This window comes from Myxocyprinus asiaticus, chromosome 42, assembly GCF_019703515.2.
Source record: "Myxocyprinus asiaticus isolate MX2 ecotype Aquarium Trade chromosome 42, UBuf_Myxa_2, whole genome shotgun sequence".
NCBI lineage: Eukaryota > Metazoa > Chordata > Actinopteri > Cypriniformes > Catostomidae > Myxocyprinus > Myxocyprinus asiaticus.
The window spans coordinates 9,095,619-9,118,376 of NC_059385.1; the positions used below are offsets into that span (position 1 = coordinate 9,095,619).

Here is a 22,758-nt window from a genome sequence, read left to right on the forward strand (position 1 = left end):
CAGATGCTATGCTGTCAATCTGTCAATGTACAGTAGTAATAGTTCAAAATAATTTAATTTGTTTATTTTTAACACTGACAGTACTCCAATACAATCCATAGGACCCTATAGAACCCTTAAAATCCTAGTAGAATCCCTATAGAAATCATGTAAAATCCCTATAGAATCCCTGTAGAATTCCTGTAGAATCCTTAGATTCCTAGTAGAATCCCTAATCCTTTAGAACCTAAAAAGAATTCCTGTAGAATCCCTATGAAATCCAACAGAATACCTATAAATTCCTATATAACTCCTATAGAATCCCTATTGAATCCCTATAGAATCCTTAGACTCCTAGTAGAATCCTTCTAGAATCATATAGAATTCTGGTAGAATCCCTATAGAATCCATGTAGAATCCTGATATAATCCTACAGAATCCCTATAAAATCCTTAGAATTCTAGTAGAATCCCTATATAGGCCATTTCGAGACGGTTTAAGGAAGTGATGTTTTTTGTTCCTTGAACATATCCTGCTAGTTGTGCGTTCCAAACGGGATAAATCACACTCCGAAGGGCACTTTGAAGGGAGAACAATCATGATAGTCATGCTGTAAGATTGCTTCAAACAGAATTTCCAATAAAAATTGCTTAAAAAGTGAGTTCCGAATGACCCTTATTTTTGAGCCCCACACCTTTTAGCCTTTCAAAGCTCTCACTGTGAATGGTAAAGTCTTCAAAGTGCATAGGGACGATTACTTCTGAATAGAACGCTCACTTATTCAAAACAACAGAGCGAGGTGCTTCGTTCATATTGACTTTGACACGATTACTAAGCTCCAGAAGTCATTTACTTTGACGTAGTCATTTAGCAGATGCTTTTATCCAGAACAAAGAGAAGAAGCAATGGCTTTGGAATGGCTCTCAAAATAACAACAACTCAAATAACGACAATCTCATAATAAAAAGAGCGGATAAGGGAGGAGCTGTTGTGGTATGGAGCAGAGATCAATACATCAAAGAGGCTTTGCAACAACTACAGAACTGTGAGTACTATCATCCCCTTAGATTCAATCCAGTTGAAAGAATTAAGACTGAACTGATTGATATACTATCGCAAGCAAAAAATTAGAAATGGATATCACAAAATGAATATGACTTTCTTCTTTGTAATTGTAACAAGCCTAGAATCCCTTCTTATTTCATGCTTCCAAAAATTCATAAAGGCCTTGAAAATCCACCAGGGAAACCTATAATTAGTGGAAATGAGTCTATTACTGAACCTGCTTCAAAATTTGTTGATTACTTTATTAAACCACTGGTTAGTGAACTTCTGTCATTTATTGAAGACATAACTCATGTATTAAATACTATCAAAGAGATGAAAAATACTAAATCATCTATCTTGGTGACAATGGATGTAGAATTATTATATACTAATATAGACCACTCTGAAGGACTTGAAGCATTATCACACTATCTAGAAATGAGATCACCTGACCAAATGCCACCTACTGGTTTTATATTACAGCTTGCACAATGGACATTGAATAACAATATCTTTTTGTTTCAGGATCGGTTTTATAAACAAATTAAAGGTGCAGTCATGGGCGCATGTTTTTCCCCCAGTTACGCAAATTTATTTTTAGGATTTTGGGAAAAGAAGTTTGTATTTTCGGAGTCCAACCTTTATTTAGAGAAGATGGTGTGGTGGGGTAGATTCGTTGATGATATTCTACTTATTTGGTCTGGGTCAGAGGCAGAGTTATTGACTTTTCACTCATATTTAAACTAATTTGTAAACTAATACTAATTTGAAACTCAGTTTAGATTTTTCATATACTGAGATTAACTTCCTTGATTTGAAGATCTTCAAGGATAGTAATAATACAGTCCAATAAATCCTTTACATACGTCTGTATATAGAGAAACAACAGAAAGAATACTTAAGGGCAGACAGCTTGCATCACCCCTGGCTAATAGAAAACATTACTTTTGGACAGTTTCAGAGGTTGAAATGAATCTGTGATAAGGAGGAAGATTTTGACATCAAAGCTCAGGATATTGTTGAAAGATTTAAAAAAAGAGGGTATAAATAAACATCATGTTATTAGCAGAGCTTACAATAAAGCAAAAGGCATAAGTAGAAACCAACTATTGGTACAAAAACAAAAATCACAACATCTTGAAAATCAAATAAATTTTGTAAGGCAATAAAAAAAAAAATTGTTTTTGGATTTTTCCACTTTTTCACCCAATTTGGAATGCCCAATTCCCAGTGTGCTTTTAAGTCCTTGTGGTCGCATAGCGATTCACCTCAATCCGGGTGGCGGAGCACAAATCCCAGTTGCCTCCGCGTCTGAGACCATCAACCCGCGCATCTTATCACGTGGCTTGTTGAGCGCATTGCCATGGAGACATTGCTTGTGTGGAGGCTTCACGCCATCCACAGCGGCATCTGCGCTCAACTCACCACGTGCCCCACCGAGAACAAACCACATTATAGCGACCACGAGGAGGTTACCCCATGTGACTCTACCCTCCCTAGCAACCGGGCCAATTTGGTTGCTTAGGAGACCTGGCTGGAGTCACTCAGCACGCCCTGGGATTCGAACTAGCGAACTCCAGGGGTAGTAGCCAGCGTCTTTTACCACTGAGCTACCCAGGCCCCCCATGAAACAAATCATTAAAAAGAATTGGGAAATATTGTTGAGTGATCCCTCCCTCAGGGAAGCTTTTCCTGAATCTCCACACATTATTTTCCGGCAGGCACCTACTATTAAAGATAAACTGGTGAAAAGCCATCTCCCTCCTTTAAAACTAAATACCTGGTTAGGCCCTAAAGTTGGAAATAACAGATGTGGTAATTGCAATCATTGTGATTAATTTAGTTAATACAAATACCTTTACAGATGTAACACTGAAAATCAGATTAGCAGAACATAAAAATACCATTTGAATCTGCAATCCTCAATATCCAATGGCCTTAAATTACAGAGATGCAGATCATGGCGGCCCCAGTACACTGAAAATATCTGGTATTGAATATATCCCAAGTTCAATAAAGGGAGATAGGTTAAAAAAGTTATTGCAGAGGGAATCTTTTTGGCTCTATATATTGAAAGCTACTCAATTCCCAGGTTTAAATGGAGAATTAGATTTTCACCATACTTGTAAATGGTTTGGTTGTATTTTAATATGCTACTTATAATATGTATATTGAGCTGTACTTAAGTATATTGTGATGTTGTGAGTTTGAAAATGCTGACTTGTATATATTTATGTATCTATTTCCCTTTCATGGAATTTTGTTTGTACTAATGTTTGCCACTTTGTGTGTTGCTTCTTAAGTATTTTATTTCCCACTTGGAAGGTGTCACGAGCCTAGTTTCCATCCACTTTTCGTGCTATTTTGTTGTCAACAAAGTGAAAATGCGTAAAAAAAAAAAAAATGTGCGAAATTTTCCGTCTTCTACCTGTTTCCATTCAAATGGCCTTTTATCTATAAAAATGGTGTGCGTGATGACGTCATGCCTAAAAAAACACTTTGTCGCATAAGTTCTGCCCTGAAGGCGTTTCCATTCAGAAATGTGTGTTTCTCAGATCTCATCTCAGATGTCCCTAATTTTTTTCCTCCGAAGTTTTGGTAAAATGAGGAGAGTATCGAGACAATTCATTGAAATTAGCCAGCTTACTGTCATTTTAATTTCATAAATAAATGCAATCAGAAGACGAGAAATTGCAATAAAAAGGGAGCAGCTGCCCTTCTGATAGGACTGTAATATTGGTACTGATGTTGTGCCTATCGCAGGTTGACACCGGTTCTGACCCGAAAGCGAATCGTCATGGCCCTGTTCAAGCTGGCACCTGCACCAAGTAGTGGGGGAAACTTTTGGTCTTGGTATAAGGACCATCCATCAATGTGTATATGCTGTGTGCACAGCTATTAAAGAAAAACTGATGCTGTGTAATTTCAGGGTTTACATATGATACATTCCTGATATTCAATAGGCTATTTTGAACAATCATCCAATCTAAAGCATTGCCATCACAGCTGCATTATGTCCCGTATATTTGTTCAGCAACTTTTACCGACCAACTAAACTTGATTTATTTATTTTTAATTTAATGCATTTTCGTTTGGCAATTTATTTAATTTTATATAGGGAATTTTGCCGGCATTTTTTCAAAAGTATAAACAATAATTTAATACAATTGGGTTATATGTTAGTGTTCCAAAAAAGCACACTGAAGCTTTTCTTCTAGTATTGTGCATATATTTTTAATTTAAAACATATGTGCACAGAAATGATATGTTTTTTGTATTGTGGGCTAATTACGTGACTGCCGTCTATTATTTTGTTTGGTGAAAAAGCAACTTTAATAAATAAACGGATGGCTACCGCGATTAAATTAATCATAAACAGTGGCCATTCATTTGTTCTCCGTGCACTTGTCAAATGTGCATGTCTTGAAAAGAGATATTTGTATTGGCACTCCTGGAAGTGTCATGATGCAGATGTGTTTGCAGTGATCGGATCTTTATGCCATTCAGATCAATCCATAATCACGTACAATAAATTGGCTTTAAAGGATCCTATACCTTGTTGTCATGATTAACACAGGCTAACGATTGGGGTAAATTCTGTCATGTGACACTAAATTTTGTCATGTGCCAATTTTCTCGACAAAAAGTGTTTCCAAACCAGTTTTTCGCGACATTTGATGTATCGACATAGAGTTTATGCGCTAGAGTTAAACGGAAAAATATTATGCCGACACTTGTGAAATTTTAGCAATAAATTGTGTTTCCATCAGCTTAATTTTGATGCGCTAAAACTTTTTTCGCAAAAAATCCTTGGATGGATATGTAGTTACTGTCAGGTGATTGTGTCATGTGGTCCTATCATGTGACAATGTCACATGACACAAATTAGTCACATTATTATAAGGACTCTCAGTGTGTGTGTGTGTTTTTTTCCCCCACACCCTGATGAAGGCTTTTGAGCAACGCGTTGGTTTGTGGTTTTCAAATTTCCTTTTTTTCATGAGATAGATTATCCCTTTTCCAAAGAGCACCAGCAGATATTGACTTTATACCCAAGTAGCACTCATTGAATTTTTGTTTCTACATAAGTCAAGAAAAGTATTTTAATCATTAAAAAAATAAATCCTTACCTTGTCCACGGGTCGCGCAGACAGACACAGCTTCATTGAACAGCTGCATTGATTATAATCAGAGACTGTTTAGCAGAGACGGGTCACTTTCTGTTCAAATGAATGGGAGAAACTGGAGTGCCCAACGGTCAATGGATGTAGAAAGCAAGACCCTTACAGGTAAACGAGCCAATCACCTTTTAGATACAGGCATCATCTTTCAATCAACTCGAGAAAGCGCATGCGCATTAGCTACAGTATACAAGTCGGGAATTTTTTTTTCTGAGGTAAAGAAGCACAATTACTGACACCAGTGTTGTCAGATTTTACTGCTGATTTGAAATATGTTCTTTGATAGGAACCTTGACCAACAATTTTGGGGATTTTGGTCTTTTCCCATTCAAGTAGATAGGTGCTGCACTTGTATTCTGCTTATAGCTGCCTGAGAGCATTCCAAAGATGTCCGCCAAGTGACCTGACTTGCCTAAAAAGACTTTGTTATAACAGGAATGATCATTCCCGAGCTCACCGCTGAGGAAAAAATTGTGAACATCTAAACTATGATACAATTTCATTGCCTCTCTCGTGTAAATGCTCAGTATCAATAAAACGTCTGGATAAAATATGTTAACTTAGAGCCCTATTTAAAGCATCCGTTAATGATACCAGATGTGCTGCAGGAAAACTTGCGTTCGAATTCTTTGTTATTGTTTAAATGCTTGAAATGGTCTATAGAATCCCTAAAAAATCCCTGTAGAATCCCTATGGAATCCTTAGAATTATAGTGGGATCCCTATAGAATCATTTTATAATCACTACAGAATTCCTGTAGAATCCCAATAGAATTCCTGTACAATTCCTGTAGAATCCATATAGAATCATAAAGAATCCCTGTAAAATCCCTTTAGAATCACATAAAACCTCAGTATAATCCCTATAGTATCCTTTAGAACCCCTATAGAATCTATAGACTATTTGCACAACTTGCTACCAGGTGACATATTGAGCACCATTTATGAAGGTCACCTGTCTTTCTAGAATTATAACAGTCAATGAAAGTATCATAAACATCCCCATACACGTTCAAAGAACATTGATCTTTTTGTGTCAAGCTTTTAATACACCTCATGCCATTCTCAGATGTTTGCTCTGCTCATACTGTCTGATTTTTATTTATTTTAATTTTTTTATATCTCTGAACAGATCCAGGTTTTGGCCATCCGTTGTCTCCAGAAGAACATTAAGAAGAATTGTGGTGTGAAGGACTGGCCCTGGTGGAAGCTTTTCACCACCGTACGGCCTCTAGTAGAAGTTCAGCTCACCGAAGAACAGATTCGTGGAAAAGATGTGAGTCTGTCTGTCTTGCTCTTTATTTTGTCTCTGGACTTGCTCGCTATGCAAAGCCTCTGTCAGTTTATATGTTATAGATAGATTTGGAATCTCAAATGAGGAGAAATGGATGGTTTATCTGCTAGTGTGTTATGTGTGTATGTGGGAGCATTTGCCTTAAAGGTGACATGATCTAAGGCTCCTGCTGCATCAGCATTAGAGCTCCGGCATCTCTTTGATTTCGGTTCCCAACACATCTCAAACTGAGCTCAAACCGTTTGCCTTAGAGATGCCACATTGGTGTCTGCCCTTTTCCTGAACCCAGCTAAAGGCAGATCTGCCTGATCAAAAGAACATCCAACCATCACATTATTAGCTGAACAAACCTCAGGCCAAAGATTGTCTTGTTCTTATCTAAATGTTCTGTATTGTCTTAACACTGCTTGCAATAGAGATAAAGTTGTCATTTCTTACTCATAGGAGGAGATCATTCATCTGAAGTTAAAGCTGGAGAAGGTAGAGAAGGAGAGAAATGAGCTGCGACTGAACGCGGATCATTTGGAGAGCAGAGTGAGAGATGCGAACATCTGATTTGACTTCAGGACTAGGCAAAGCAGGACCTCATTTTATTGTCCTGCTCTGATTGAGTTAAAAGAGAGAGAGAGAGATTAAGAAAACAAAAATTAATGAAAGGGATTCTTATTTGTAAGTTTATGTTTGTGTAAATGTAGAACACAGAGCTGACTGCAGAGCTTTCGGATGAGAGGAACTCTGCGGAGTCTACGTCACAACTGCTGGAGACGGAAACAAGCGAAAGGTTACGGCTTGAGAAGGACATGAAGGATATGCAGGTACATGAACTCATGGACTGACTGAAAGTTGTGTAGAAACTCTGGAGACACCTTAGGAGGAACTCTCTGAATTTTAAACCTTCTTTCATAATCAGACTCATTGAGGAGATAAAAGATTGAGTTTTTTGTGTCTGAGGAGGTTATGGTGGGAGTGGATTTTTGCGAGAGGGCCACTGTGGAATACACCTGTTCCAGACTTCTTTTTAAATGCAGGTGAAGTTTGATGCTATGAAGAAACAGATGGATTCCATGGAGATGGAGATCATGGAGGCCAGGCTCCTCCATACATCAGAACTCAACAGCGAGATGGATGAAGATGATGATTCTGGTAACAAAAAAAAAATGCAATTTGGATGACCAATCAGAAAGAAGCCAGAGGAGGTGTGGAAACCCAGAAGCTTCAGCTGTGACAAGCTGAGTTTGACTGTATAATTGCTTTAGTTTCTTTAGAATATAGCCATTATTTTAGAGGAAGATGGAGAGACTGGCCAATATATCAGTGATTGGCCAGAAACTGCTCAACAGAACTCACTTTTAACAAGTAAGTTTTTGTCAGGTGGTGAATGGAGGCTGAAATATGAACGAGCCATCAGAGACACAGAATTCACAAAGAAGAAACTCCAGCAGGAGCTGGATGACAAGCTGGAGACAGAACAACAGAACAAAAGACACCTGGAGAGAAAAGTCAGTAGAACTGTAACACACTACACACAAGCAAACACTAGACAAACTACAAACAACACACTCACGCACACACTAAGAATGCAATGTGTTATCTGAATTCAAATAGCAAAAATCTGCAACAAAATCAAGTATGAGCTTAAATAGCTCAAAACTCTCCAGAATCAAGTGTGTAATATTCTGACATTAGAAACTAGCAACATTTCATGGCAAAAAAGTGAAAAATAAAGATATAGTTTCTTTGTCTAACCTTAACCTTGTCTCTCTCTCTGCAGTTAGCAGACCTGCAGGCCGATCAGGACGAGTCCCAGCGATCTCTCCAGCAGCTGAAAAAGAAATGTCAGCGACTGGCAGCTGAGCTGCAAGACACCAAACTGCACCTGGAAAATCAAGAGGGACGCAACCATGAACTGGAAAGAAAACAGAGAAAGTAAGAGCCAGTTACAAACAAAGGCACACACCTCAGTTTGTGTACAGTCTACACATTCCTACATGGTCACCTGCTGAGATCTGATTATAGAGATCGTTGTTTGGGATTTATAGCTTTGTGGTGGTTTGGGCTATTTGTTTGATCTGTCTGAATGTTTGGGCTGTTTGTTTAATGTTAAGACTATTAGATTTTTTTGGGGGGGTGGGGGAGGGGTTTGCTGTTTGGACCGTTTGATTGTTTGGTCTGTTTGTTTACTGTTTGATTGTTTGGGCTGTTTGTGTACTGTGTGATTGTTTGGGCTGTTTGTTTACTATCTTATTGTTTGGACTCACTGTTTGTTTATTGTTAGATTATTTGGGCAGTTTGTTTCTGTCTGATTGTTTGGCTGTTTACTTACTGTTTGGTTATTTGGGCTGTTTGATTATTGTTGGGTTGTTTGGGCTGTTAGTTTACTGTCTGATTATTTTGCTGTTTACTGTTTGATTGTTTGGGCTGATTGATTTGATTGTTTGGGGTGTTTGTTTAGTTTCTTTTTGTTTGGGCTGTTTGTTTACTTTCTGATTGTTTGGGCTGTTTTTACTGTCTTATTGTTTGAGCAGTTTACTTACTGTCTGATTGTTTGAGCTGTTTATTTACTGTCTTATTGTTTGTTTATTGTTAGGTTGTTTGGGCTGGTTGTTTACTGTGTGATTGTTTGGTTGTTTGTGTACTGTGTGATTGTTTGGGCTGTTTGTGTACTGTGTGATTGTTTGGGCTGTTTGTTTACTATCTTATTGTTTGGACTCACTGTTTGTTTATTGTTAGATTATTTGGGCAGTTTGTTTCTGTGTTCTCTGATTGTTTGGCTGTTTACTTACTGTTTGGTTATTTGGGCTGTTTGATTATTGTTGGGTTGTTTGGGCTGTTTGTTTACTGTCTGATTATTTTACTGTTTGATTGTATGGTCTGATTGATTTGATTGTTTGGGGTGTTTGTTTACTTTCTGATTGTTTGGGCTGTTTTTACTGTCTTATTGTTTGAGCAGTTTACTTACTGTGTGATTGTTTGGGCTGTTTGTGTACTATTAGGTTGTTTGGGTTGTTTGTAAATTGTTTAGCTGTTTACTTACTGTTTGATTGTTTGGGTTGTTTGTGTAGTGCTTGATTTGTTTGGGCTGTTTGTGTACTGTTTTGTTGTTTGGGCTGTTTGTTCATTGTTTGGTTGTTTGGGCTGTTGTTTACTGTCTGATTGCTTGCACTGTTTGTTTATTGTTTGATTGTTTGGGCCGTTTGTTTACTGTCTGGTTGTTTGGCTGTTTATTTACTATTTGCTTGTTTGGGCTATTTGTTTACTGTCCAATTGTTTGGGATGCTTGTTTTGGCCTATAATCTGATTGTTTGGGCTGTTTGTTTACTGTCTGATTGTTTGGGCTTTTTGTTTAGTGTTTGGTTGTTTGGGATGTTTGTTTGATTGTTTGAGCTGTTTGTTTACTGTCTGATTGAGCTGTTTGTTGATTGTATGATCGAGCTGTTTACTGTCTGATTGAGCAGTTTGTTCATAGTTTGGTTGTTTGAACTGTTTGTTTTAGTTTGGTTGTTTGAGATGTTTGTTTACTATTTGGGCTGTTTGTTTACTGTTTAAATGTTTGTGCCGCTTGTTTATTGTTTGTATGTTTGGGCTGTTTGTTTACTGTCTGATTGAGCTGTTTGTGTATTGTGATTATTTGGGCTTCTTGTTTATTGTTAGGGCTGTTTGTTTACGGTATGATTGTTTGGCTGTTTGTTTACTGTGTAATTGCTTAGGCTTTTTGTTTATTGTTTGGTTGTTTGGGATGTTTGTTTACTCTGATTAGGCTGAGGTGATTGATGTTTTGGCTCTTTGCTTAATTGTTTGGGTTCTTTGTTTACTGTCTGCTTGTTTGGACGGATTCTTTACTGTTTGGTGCTATTTGGTTGTTTTCTTTACATGCTGCTGTATTATGTTTAGTTTATGGCTGATGTAGGTTAGCAGATTAGGAAGCAATTTAATACTTGGATTGGTGATTAATTTTAGACCATGGGAAAACATTAGACATGGAGCTACAGTAACTAGCCCTCAACATGCATGACAACTCATAAGTGACCTCTGCAGAGACATCACTGTTCACGCATAATTCTGGAAAATCGGAGAAGGAATTGAAGAAGTCCATATTACCTAAACTCTGACCTATCATGTGATCTGCTGCTAACAACACAAATAAAAGTTTTTTGATCTGAAAATCCTGACAGCCACAAATCAGACACAGGATTTCATCAGACAGTAAATTCATGCTTTGGTGCTACCGACAGAAGTTTGATAGCCGTTTGTGCCCATTGTAGATATGATTTTTATACTGCGGTTAAAGTGACATTGCTCAGCGCCTGTCTGTCTTCCTCTCTGATGTTCTGGCAGGTTTGATGTGGAGCAGAACCAGGTTCATGAGGAACTACAGAGGGATAGGAACCAGCGGGAGAAACTGGCCAGAGAGAGAGAGATGTTAACTGGGGAAGTGTTTACAGTTAGACAACAGCTACAGGTGAGGATGAAGACAGAGAAGTGTGTGTGTGTGTGTGTGTGTGTGTGTGTGTGTGTGTGGTTTTCTCTTCCCTTTTTCTGCTGTATACAGATAGATGTGTTTTTGTGTGTGCAGGAAAAGGAAACAGAGCTGTGTGCGGTCAGTCTGAAGTTGGAGCAGTTGGAATGCGAGCTCCAGGACCTCTCTTCTCAGGAGTCAAAAGAAGAGGCCTCACTCGTAAAGGTTAAGAAACAACTGCGTGATCTAGAAGCCAAGGTCAAAGATCAGGAGGAGGAGCTTGATGAACAGGCTGGAACCATTCAGATGCTTGAGCAGGTATAGGGAAGTAGGGGCTAAAGAAATGCCTGATTAAAAAAATGGATAGTGACTTCGAATTTGTGAAGTTGGACAAGGAGAAGAAGAGGATATCAACATGTAGCCTCATGTGTGGTTTAGGCTAAACTCCGGTTGGAAATGGAGATGGAGAGACTGAGACAAACACACTCTAAAGAGCTGGATGGTAAAGACGAGGAGGTGGAGGAGATTAGACTGTCCTGCAGTAAGAAGGTGAAGTTCAAGGATCTGGACTTTCAACTTAATTTCAAACATCCATACAGTATATGATAATGTCTCTTTTGTTTGGTTTACAGTTGAAACAGATGGAAGCGCAGCTAGAGGAAGAATATGAGGATAAACAGAGAGTTCTGAGAGAGAAGAGAGACCTTGAATCTAAACTGATGACCACTCAGGAACAGGTACTACCACAATACACACAACAAAAAACAACTCTACACAACACAGTATAGCACAAATTACGGCATATAACACAACACACAATAAAGTACAGTGCACGACACAATATAATACACACAACACTACGAAACAATATAGCAGAAAATGCACAACACAAAATAAAAACAAACAACACTTCACAAAACAGTAACAGTCAACAAAGCAAAACACAATGCTATTTAACACAATATAACACTTAACACTACGCAACACACAATATAACACTTTATTCCACAGCATAATACAAAACACAACACAATATAACACACATCATACAATACTTACGCTCAACAAAATAGAACACTACACTACACAACAAACAATATAACACTGTATTGCACAACACAATATAACAAACTACTTAACTCAATATTACTCAACAAATCATAATGCCATATAACAACTCAACTCACAATATACAGCAGCACATTGCACAACACATAATAAAACAGACAACACTACAAAACACGATATAGCAGACAACATTACTCAACACTAACACACAACAAAATGTAATAACACTAAAAACAGGTAAATCTCAACAACACTACACAACACACAATATAATACTGTATTGCACAACATAACAGACAATGCAAAACACAATAAAACACACATCACACAACACTTACGCTCAACAAAATATAACAACAATATAACACTACTGCCAACACAATATAACAGACAGTGCAAAATACTACACAACACAATATTACACACACTACACAACTCAATAATACTCAACAAAACATAACATCATATAACACAACACACAATATAGCACATTGCAGGGCACAATATAATACACTACAAAAGACAATATAGCAGACAATGCACAACACAAAATAATAACACTGCACAAAAAAATAACACTCAACAAAGCATAACACAATATAACACAAAACAACTCATCATGATGGATGTGTTGTTCTGATGCCTATATGTGTTTGTTCTTGTTCCTACATGTTTATTTGGCTTTTTGCAAACTGAATTGCAGGTTGGTCAAAGGGACGTTGAGACAGAGAAGCGTCTCAGAAAGGACCTGAAGCGAACAAAGGTTCTGCTGGCTGATGCTCAGATCATGCTGGACCACCTGAAAAGTAATGTGCCCAGCAAAAGAGAGATTGCCACACTCAAAAATAAGGTAGAATCTCACAGTAGTTTAGAAATTGCACTAACTGCTCTGCACAGGATCAGTAGATCAGTCACAACATCTGAATTTTAAAAAGAACTTGTGGACACAGTATATGTGGTTCTGTGCACATGTGAACACCTCTCCTGTTCCTCTGGTTTAGTTGGAGGAGTCAGAGTTTGCCTGTGCAGCCGCAGTTAAAGCACGCAAGTCTATGGAGCTGGAGATCGAAGACCTTCACATCCAGATGGATGACATCACTAAATCCAAGATGTCTGTGAGTCAATCTCTGTTCCAATCTCCTCCATGAACCAAACACTTCTTCAATTGCTTGCCATTTCCTGACCCTTCATCATCCACTCATGCTTCCATAGGATATCAGTCCACATTTTCAGACTACAGTCAAGTTCCTCCATTTATTGAACAGTTATAGTATGTACAGTACATACTTTATTGCAATTTCATGCAATCCACAGTGCAATTTCTACTTGGTACTTGGTAGACGTAAACAAAATGTGATTCAACCTAGGCGTTTGGTTACCCAAGAAATAACATACAGCATATCCGTGCTCTCCTCTGCTTACCCTTCACTTCTCTACATCACACTATAGGCAGCTTCAGGACCTCAGAAATATGTTATATAATTAAATGATACAGTTGGTTTGATTTACTGTGAGGAAGAGGCGATGATGTCCAATAGAAGAGTTTAGGGATGTAATCTCCTTGTCACTGCCTCAACCAGAAATATGCAATTACTGTGTGTAATTACAGTATTTTAGTACTATTCTGGTTTTTATTCTAAAATGGCAGAAGCATAGTTGTTAAAGCACTGCAACACTGTGGCTCCATTATGGGAAAGTTTAGTTTGTGTCATCTAGGTGTCATTTTATGTGTTTTTAGACATGATTAATGTCTCTACACTTGGTTACATCCTTGGCTCTTCTCCAGCACAGTCTGTTCTGTCTTTCTCAGCTTGAGGAGCAGGTGAGTCATCTACAGAGAGAGAAGAATGATCTGCAGTCTCACTTTGAGGAAGATCAGGAGGACATGAATGAACTGTTGAAGAAACACAAAGCTGCAGTAGCTCAGGTGAACTCACTTTCTGATTGCCACATTGCACAGACACATAAGCACAGATGTAGAGCTAAAATAACTGTGTGTGTGTATGTGTAGTCTACAAGAGATCTGGCACAGATCAGCGACCTGCAGACCCAGCTGGAAGAGGCTTTGAAGGAAAAACAAGAGATACAGGACAAGGTACCAAAAATCTCCCAAACAAACACACTAACAGAGCATCTCCATAATGAACTCTATGTATAGGCAGCATCTCCTTGTGCCACAAAAATAGTGCTTTTCAGATCCTCAGTGTGACCTGTGCTTTTTTCTTTTTAATGACAGCTCCACTCCTTGCAGTCACAGCTTGAATTTCAGGAGCAGTCCATGGTGGAGAAATCGCTTGTCAGCCGACAAGAAGCCAAAATCCGTGAGCTTGAGACAAAACTAGAATATGAGAGAACCCAGACCAAACGCCTGGAGGTATGCGTGAGAGTTTGATTCATCCATAGCAAGACATGCATGTGACACAATTACATCATACCTCAATACCTAAAGCCCCCTAAAGATTTTCAGAGAGACAGTGGTCAGACAGAGATGGTGGCATTTGTGTCAGCAGCATCACTGTGTTTCTGTCCGTCTTTATTGTGGTTCTCTGAGTGCTTGTCCTTGGGTTTCTCCATCTCTTTGTCCCTTATCTCTCAATCTGTCCATGTTTGTCCTCCAGTCTCTTGTAACACGGCTGAAGGAGAACCTGGAGAAGATGACTGAGGAACGAGATCAGCATGTCGCCAGCGAGAACCGGGAGAAGGATCAGAACAAGCGCATGCAGCGTCAGATCCGAGACATAAAGGAGGAGATAACAGAACTGTCTAAGAAAGAGGCTGAAGCCAGCCGCAAAAAACATGAGCTGGTGATTGTCAGAGCTTCTTTTAGGAGTGCACTAACACATAGATGACCTCAAAGCTGTTAGAAAGAAACTAAATGCTACAAAAGTCCAATTTTCATGGGTGCTTAAACAGTGGGATGTGTAGTAAGACCATAAGTAAACACATGGTTCTGAACTATGGTATTTTGTATTTTAAAAATGATAACCAAAACACATCTACAAGCTAAAACTATAATTGCCATATTTGGTGTTACTATAGCAAACCCATTGTAAATGTTCAAAACTTTGACTGCTTGGCTCTTGAACAGGAAATGGACATTGAAAGCTTGGAAGCAGCCAATCAGAGCTTACAGGCAGATCTGAAGTTGGCCTTTAAGCGTATTGGTGACCTGCAGGCCGCTATGGAGGATGAAATGGAAACGGATGATGACGATGACCTCATCAACAGGTACGAGGAAGGATTAGCCTATTGTCCAGACAGCTGTTCCTGTGACAACGTTTCTTTTGTTATTTCTCAGGAGCTGATAAAGATGACCACTGCATGTCACAATCATTTACTGTAAATATGCAATTTCTTCTCCAGTTCTTTCATTATTTTCACCATCTCCGTATTTTACACTTTCTTCTGTGCGAAGTTTCCAGATTTTCTTGAACTGATTGAAAATTTACTAATTTCCTCTATTCTTTTCCTATGTTTCCTTTTTTATTTTATGCAGTTTACAAGACATGGTGACAAAGTATCAGAAAAGAAAGAACAAAACGTGAGGATGATACACAGGTTTTGTTTCTCACCTGTAGCTGGTCTGAGTTCGTCATTCTATTTCATTTATTTTACAAGCTGAAAATGTTGTTGCATGTAATCTGTGGTGAGACAAACCACCTGAAATTTAACGTCAGAATTTTTTAATTACCAGAAAAACTCATTCAAATGCAAAAAACAGAAAAACCTTGAAGGGATAGTTCACCTAAAATCATCATTTACTCACCCCATTTTGTTTCAAACCTGTATGTCTGTCTGTCTTGACTTTCTTTCTGTGGAACACAAAAGGAGTCTCAGAATGACTGTCTCAGTCACTATTCACTTTTATTGTTTGGCAAAAAAATTCAATAAAAGTCAGTGGTGACTGGTACATTATGGTAAATTATGAAAAATTAATTCAGGTTTGGAGAAACATAAAGGCAGGGTTGGGGAGTAATGGAATACATGTAACGGGATTATGTATTTAAAATACAAAATATAAGTAACTGTATTCCACTACAGTTACAATTTAAATCATTAGTATTCAGAATACAGTTACATTCAAAAAGTATTTTTATTACTGAAGAGATTACTTTGCATTTTATTGTCATTTGTTTCATTTAATATTTAGTCCTTTCAGATTGAAAACATTTATAAATATAAATGATGCGATCCAAAGTGCATTTGAACAGCGGTGAAACACTTTCTCATGATGTGTTACATTCATACGAGCAGACAGAGAAGTAAGTTTGGAGCAGAAGAAATTGAAATAAACCTTGTGTAAATTGTCAGCTTTACGCTAAGCTAAAAAGCTATTTCTAGCCATTTTACATGCACGTTACCAGGCACGATCATTTTTTTTTATCAAGAAAATTCACATTGGATCATAAGTTCTTTTTTTTCCTAGTTAGACCTTTGATATTAGGGCAAGAATTTGTATTCTTGATAATAATTTTTGTATTGTTTTCCTGTAAAAATATCTAAAAATCCTTAAAACAAGATCAGTTTGATTTATCTTGTTTTAGAAACAGCACTGCATAAGATATTTAGGTTTTTCAGAGAATGTATTTTTAATGTGTGTATTTTGTCTTACTGTAATGGCAGTACTGTACTTGAGTTTTTATAGTCAAAACAAGTGAAAAAATCTACCAGTGCTGAAGAAGTAATCCAAAGTATTTAGAATACATTACTGACCTTGAGTAATCTAACGGAATACGTTACAAATTACATTTGACAGTATGTATTCTGTAAACTGTAGTGGAATACATTTCAAAAGTAACCTTCCCAACCCTGCATAAGGGTAAGTAAATGATAACAGAATTAAAAAAAATTTGGGTGAACCATCCCTTTAAGTTAACCACAATGGTTGGTGTATTGTTGAAAATCTTATATAATTTGTATAATACATACAAAATTTCCACTTTCCAGAGTGAATTTTGATTTAGCTAGAGCTCATTGAATCTCTAGTGCATTTTGATGCTGAATTGTGCCTGCCAGATTGTGTTGTTGTTGTATGTTATACAGTATGTGGTTTTTGTTTGAGTAACTGAATGGAAGTGGGGGGAGAGGAGGGGAGAGTCCGCTGCATTCAGATGATTGCTGTAACAGGGTGGAACTGCGACATGTAACCAATAGAAGCAGATTGTCACAGTCGATTAGTGTTTAGTTCAGGGTTTAACCTGTGTATGATAGCAAGTAAAATTTCTCCAATGACAGCTGCAGCCTAAAGCCATTGCTCTAAGTACATGTTTATGCAAGTACAAGTATATTTATGCTTGTGCTTAAGTTCACTTACATACATATAAGCATTTAGCAGAGTTTTGGAGGTAAATCTGCTTTCTAATATTTCCTCAAAACTCATTCAACTTGTTTATTCATTGACTAATATGCCTGATATCCTTTGTAAAAACTGCAAATACTTACAGGAGTGATATGACATGGGCCATTGTTGAGGAACAGTTAGGCATGGGCGTGAATTTTTAAATGTGATAGATGTGGATTGAAATAGTCTTCTCCCATATTTTTGCAGTGAATCCATTTGTTGTTGTGGCAGTAACAAATAACCAAAGTGTTGTAACAATCTGGTACACCCATCTGATTGAAATGATTTTGTTGGCAGTGGCGATGAATCAGATATGGACTCTGAGGTGGAAGACCGTGTGGATTGGGTGAAGTCATTGCTCTCCAAGAGCAAGGGATCCACCAAGATGCTCACTGATGAGGGAAGTCAGAAGACCCCCAGGTCAGAATGAAGCTCTTTTAGATATATATTAGAGTTTCAAGAAATTATATCATGTTACAAGGCCCCCAGAGCTGGAGAAATTAAATTATAAATTATTTGTAATACAGTATATAACAGGTTAACACTAATACTGACAATCAGTAGATCATTTAAATGCTTCAAGAGTCCAGAGTCGATATCTTAAATCTGTAACCTGACCAAAATGTTACAACAATCATATTTCCAGAACTTAGCCAGAGTCCTAGCCTTTTTGTTTACTCAAGTGAAGTCCAATCATCCAACCTTTGGTTTAATTTCATAGAAAGGGTCCAGTAAACAAAATCCACTAGAATTTTTTGTCCACAAATGTGCAAATATAGTCAAATATCAATGCATTTGTTCAGAGAGAATTATTCATGTCTTTTCTTCATTAACTTCATTCTTCACTTCGAGGAGTGTTAGAGTATTAAACCACCATATTATATAACAGTTAGTTGCTGTCATCTAATAGGATTAGACAAGCAGCGTTCCAAAAGTGCTGATGTACTATTAAGAACAGAACCATTCCTCAAAGTTCTCTGTTCAGAGCTGATTGAACAATAATTCAAATGGTGCAGGAGGCTTTTGTGACTAAATTTACTGAAGAACATGAGGGCTGCTACTGGTGTGATTTACCAGAGTAACATCTAAAACATAGTCTTGAGCTCAGAAGCACTTTTTACAGATAGAGATGTCCATCTGTGAGAAGTGCTTCTGAGCTCAAGACAGTATTTGATGGTGTTGGATTCATGACCATATCTCACTGTGTGCTGCATTTACGGTGCTGTTTCATACTAGTATTTGTATAAAGCTGTTACGAAACCTACCTCCTGCCATTAGGAGTTTAATCCTTTTATCCTGGCTTTGGTGTAAAATGTGTTCCTAAATTACCTCTCAAATGTCTTTCTTTCTTGGAAATTAATGTTTATCTCTGTCACGGTGTATCATCCTGTTTCATTCATTGATCATCTCCAATTCTGCTGCTGTTTTCGTGTTTTTTTTTTTTTTTGTGTGTGTCCGTCTCAGACACCCCAATGCTGCTAATGCACATGTGAAAGATATCAAAGAAGGGAGGGAGGGAAAAGAGGGGAAGGATGAAGTAAGAAAAGAATCAGATGAGAGCCGCCCAGTTTCTGTGATGAGCTCGCTTAGCTACAGGAAACGCTCCCATCAAAAGGACTGGAATGGTGGCGCTGGGGATGAGAGTTCCCTATTCAGTGCCTTGCGGGATCAGTCAGACATGCCTGAACGAGTGTTGCTGCGCAAAGCTAGGAGCAAATCCACCGACAGGCCTCAGACTGGTGACAATCTGGACGACCAAGGTTCTGTGATCTCCCAGGCCTATTCTGAAGCCACCAGCAGGGCCAGGAAAGGCCTGGACCGGCACTGGACCAAGAGCAGTCCAGAATTCGATAACGAGTCTACTGTGTCTTCTGTGGCCCTGAGCCGAGCTTCCAACCGTCAAGGGTTGGACCAGTATGGTGATGCTCAGTCTGGTGTGAGCAGCTTCAATTTGAGGCATAGTACCTCCTGGATGGATGATAACCGCAGCGATTATGAACCAGCGAACACCAGCCAGCAATCTAGAAGCCGTAGTCCTGGCAGCACAAGCATTAGCTCTCGAATATCTTTGTCCCGCAGCACACAGCTTAGCGAGTGTGGTGTTCGTTTGAATGATCACAGTGATGACGATGATGATGTTGACTCTGTTAGCGTGGGTGCATATAGTCCTCGCTTGCTTGGCCATAGTCTGTCCACCCCAGCACAACTGCGCCCCACGGAGAACCCGTTGGATGCTACTGATGTTAAACCTGTGAGCCATCGGAACTATCTTGACCCCGAGCTGGAAAAAGCAATCAGTGAAGTCCTGAGCTTCAAGCCAATCAAATTTACTCGTCGCAGCCTGGAGGACTTGGATGAAGAGGAGGGAGGAGGTGAAATAGGAGAGGACGAAGACAGGAGGAGCGTCAAGTGTTTGCAGCATGAAAAGGATGACGAAGGTCTGGTTCGCAGTGGGTCCAGTCTGAGACGCTCTGCTTCAGGTTGTTCTGTTGATTCTGGACGTTGTGGAAGCTCACTCAGTTCCTTTAGCTCCAAGAATAGCAGCACCAGGAAGAAGAAGAGTAGATCCTCTGAATTCGACAGCTCATCCAATGAGGGTCATGCATGCCGGTGCTCCAGACAGAAAGATAAGAAAGGATCCAGACGGAAGAGAGAATCTCAAGAGTCTGGATCTTCAAAGTCAGAATCGGATTTAGAATCATCTTCCAGCTCTGCATCAACCATCTCCTATCGTAGCTCAAATAGCGTGAAGAGAGCACCTGCACAGAAAGCCTCTGAAGGTGATACAGACAGCCCTTCTGAGGAACGACCCCCCAGCAAAAAAGAAGTGAAGAAACAAAAGAAGGTGGACAGCCTAGTGATGAAGTATCTCTATAAACCTGACAGTGATTAAGGATTACAGGTGATGTTGGATGGAAGATGTGGAAGTATTAACTCTGTAATCGCATGACCCTGGATGGGCCAGAGTGAGGACTGATGTTTTCAAAAAAGCTTTTCTCTAAATGCATGCTTCGTTTTATTGTGCAGAATTTTCTTTTTAAATGTATCCAAAACTCTCAACAATGTTTAAACATGAATTATGTCCTTGAGGACATGAAATTTAGTGGCATACTTTTTGTTGTGGGTGGAAAAGCATGCTTGACTTATCAGTGCATTTTTGCGTGTTTAGAACAATGACGCATTCAAACATGTGCCTATGTACAAACGGACAATTAATTCTAACCGTGATTTCGACCTGTTGGACATGTTCCTGGAGCAACATTCTTGTTGGTCCTGGAACAACATTGCTATCAATCAGTCAGATTTTAGGGCTTGGTTAGGATCAGTGTTAGGGCTGAGGTTGGGACTTTAACATCATACTTATCAACCTATCATTTCCTTCTGACTTTAGGGGCAGAAAAGTTAGGGTTAGGGGTTAGAATAAGGTTAGGACTGTTTGTTAGATAGGGTTGTTGATCCAGGACCAAGAAAAAATCAAGGTTAGCCACAGCAAACTCATTCACAAATCTAGAGCTTTAGCGATGCTACTTGAGATTTGTCAAATAATTCTGCAGAACTGAATTCAACAGAATTCAAACAGAAAGGTTTCTGAAAGTTTTTTAGATATGTTGAGATGCATGATATGTTTAGATGTATCATAATGAATATTCTGTCAATTTAAGTCAATGAGATTTTTCCTAGTTTTGATTGCCCTCTGTGCGAAAACCATAAGTCCTGTCAGTTAGAAAAGATATAGCACACTAGTCCAGAATATTTTGAAGGTCTGTACTAAGTGTGGTGTATGTAGCTTGAACGCTCTAGCAAGAGTTAGAGTGGTCTCAGTTTAAGGATTTAAAAAAAACTCTACAAGAAGGTACTGCTACAGGAGCAGGGTTGGCTACCCCTGTTGTAGAATAACAGTATGTTGGCTTTGTCAGTCCAACAAAATTATTATGTAGATAAATTATTATTTATTTTCTGCAAAACTGGTTTAAAGCATTTGTGTTTGTAACCAGTCAAGGACATTCAGTCATGGCCTTTGCCCTGCTATCAATCTGTGCATGGTATTGTGCCCGTTTGACCTCTCGTAAATGACAGATCTGCACTGAAGGTGTTACATTCTCCTTTATTTATTTCTGAGAAAATCTTTTGTCTTTCAGTCCCCCTCTCTACAGATCACACTCTGTCCAACGTGATGAAGACAGTGTTGGACTGGAGAAACGACATGCTATCATTAAAGACAGTAATGGTGATGCCAAGCCTTCAGAAAGCACAGCGTAGATATCATCTGCTGCTCATATGCACTGAAAAGTGCCTCCATTTACCTCTTATTTATGGGCCATGTTTGAGCTACAGCTCAACCCCACCCCCTTCTCTCTCACTCTCTCTCTCTTGCACTCTCTTCATCAGCAATGTGATTGAGTATTTTCTACATCTTTTCTGCCGCTGCGAATGTATTTATTTAGACCTCACGTGTCTTAATCAACAGTCCTTCTAAGAAATATGAAGTAATATATTGTGTAAAAGAATGCGATTTTTAATCTAATCATGTTTATTTTGTTTGGTTAGAGTATCTGCTTTTTGAGATCTTTTTGCCTGGCTTCAATGAAATGTATAACACTGCTTGAGTTTGGAGTTAATGAAATTGAGTGTTTATCTTTCTTTCCTTTGTGTCTTTCTTTTCTTAATTTTCTTTTGAGCTGTTGATTTTCCTAAGGAAGTTAATCTAGCACTGGTTTACGGAACAGAAGGATTTACGATCTTAAACCCCTATTTGAGTTTATTTTAATGTGGGATGCATCATGTTGGGCCTTATTGACATTATCCCTTAAGTAAAAGTTATTTACTACTATATAATTTAACTTTATTGATCATTTATGGGAATCTAATTTTTTCTGACAATGTGTCAGAGTCTGTGTGTGTGGTGTGTGCATGTATGCTACTGTATGTGTGTGTGTTATCCCGTTTTTCTATGCGTTAAATTAGAATTAAGTCTTTTATTATGGAAATACATACAAACAAGATACTTTTATCTGTGCAGTGGCTTCTGCAGTAAAATGCAAAAAGGTATAAAAGATCAATATCTATACAAGAAAGAGTTTTACAATAGTTTTATTGTAAATTAAAAAAAAATGCTCATCAGTTTTCATGGTTGTGGTTTATTCTATGTGGTTTTTAGCAGATCTAAAAGAGCTAAAGAGTGACAGTAGGGTAAAGTATCAGTACATTATTGATACTGTACCTTGAAATTGATTACATTTCTTACCTAGTGTCACTGTGGTCTAAGCCATAACATCATATCAAGCTAATACAGGTTTCAAACTATTCCTTGAGCCTCCCCAGCTATGCATTTGTCTCCACTCACTTTTGATCCTTCTTCACTGATCTAATTTGTTCATTAAAAGAAAAAGTTA

At 38.3% G+C, this 22,758-nt stretch overlaps 1 protein-coding gene across 7 annotated transcripts in view; it reads left to right on the forward strand.

The window, feature by feature from the left end:
- LOC127432838 (unconventional myosin-XVIIIa-like) overlaps positions 1-22,486 on the forward strand; it is a 63,583-nt gene extending 41,097 nt beyond the window's left edge. For 3 of the 7 annotated variants that reach the window (XM_051684281.1, XM_051684282.1, XM_051684284.1), the window contains 20 exons: positions 6,339-6,482; positions 6,945-7,034; positions 7,196-7,315; positions 7,529-7,643; positions 7,872-7,999; positions 8,272-8,426; positions 10,836-10,959; positions 11,074-11,274; positions 11,395-11,505; positions 11,589-11,693; positions 12,728-12,874; positions 13,026-13,139; positions 13,835-13,951; positions 14,036-14,119; positions 14,261-14,398; positions 14,643-14,828; positions 15,113-15,252; positions 15,521-15,565; positions 17,663-17,785; positions 21,505-22,486. In XM_051684281.1, the coding sequence (XP_051540241.1) occupies positions 6,339-6,482; positions 6,945-7,034; positions 7,196-7,315; positions 7,529-7,643; positions 7,872-7,999; positions 8,272-8,426; positions 10,836-10,959; positions 11,074-11,274; positions 11,395-11,505; positions 11,589-11,693; positions 12,728-12,874; positions 13,026-13,139; positions 13,835-13,951; positions 14,036-14,119; positions 14,261-14,398; positions 14,643-14,828; positions 15,113-15,252; positions 15,521-15,565; positions 17,663-17,785; positions 21,505-21,625 (2,508 nt within the window). In that variant the 3' untranslated portion in view covers positions 21,626-22,486. Of the gene's footprint in view, positions 1-6,338; positions 6,483-6,944; positions 7,035-7,195; positions 7,316-7,528; positions 7,644-7,871; positions 8,000-8,271; positions 8,427-10,835; positions 10,960-11,073; positions 11,275-11,394; positions 11,506-11,588; positions 11,694-12,727; positions 12,875-13,025; positions 13,140-13,834; positions 13,952-14,035; positions 14,120-14,260; positions 14,399-14,642; positions 14,829-15,112; positions 15,253-15,322; positions 15,364-15,520; positions 15,566-17,662; positions 17,786-18,829; positions 20,268-21,504 lie in introns of those variants that run through there. The other 4 variants (XM_051684283.1, XM_051684287.1, XM_051684285.1 and 1 more) reach the window with 3 other exon arrangements.
- The last annotated feature ends 272 nt before the right edge of the window (positions 22,487-22,758 follow it).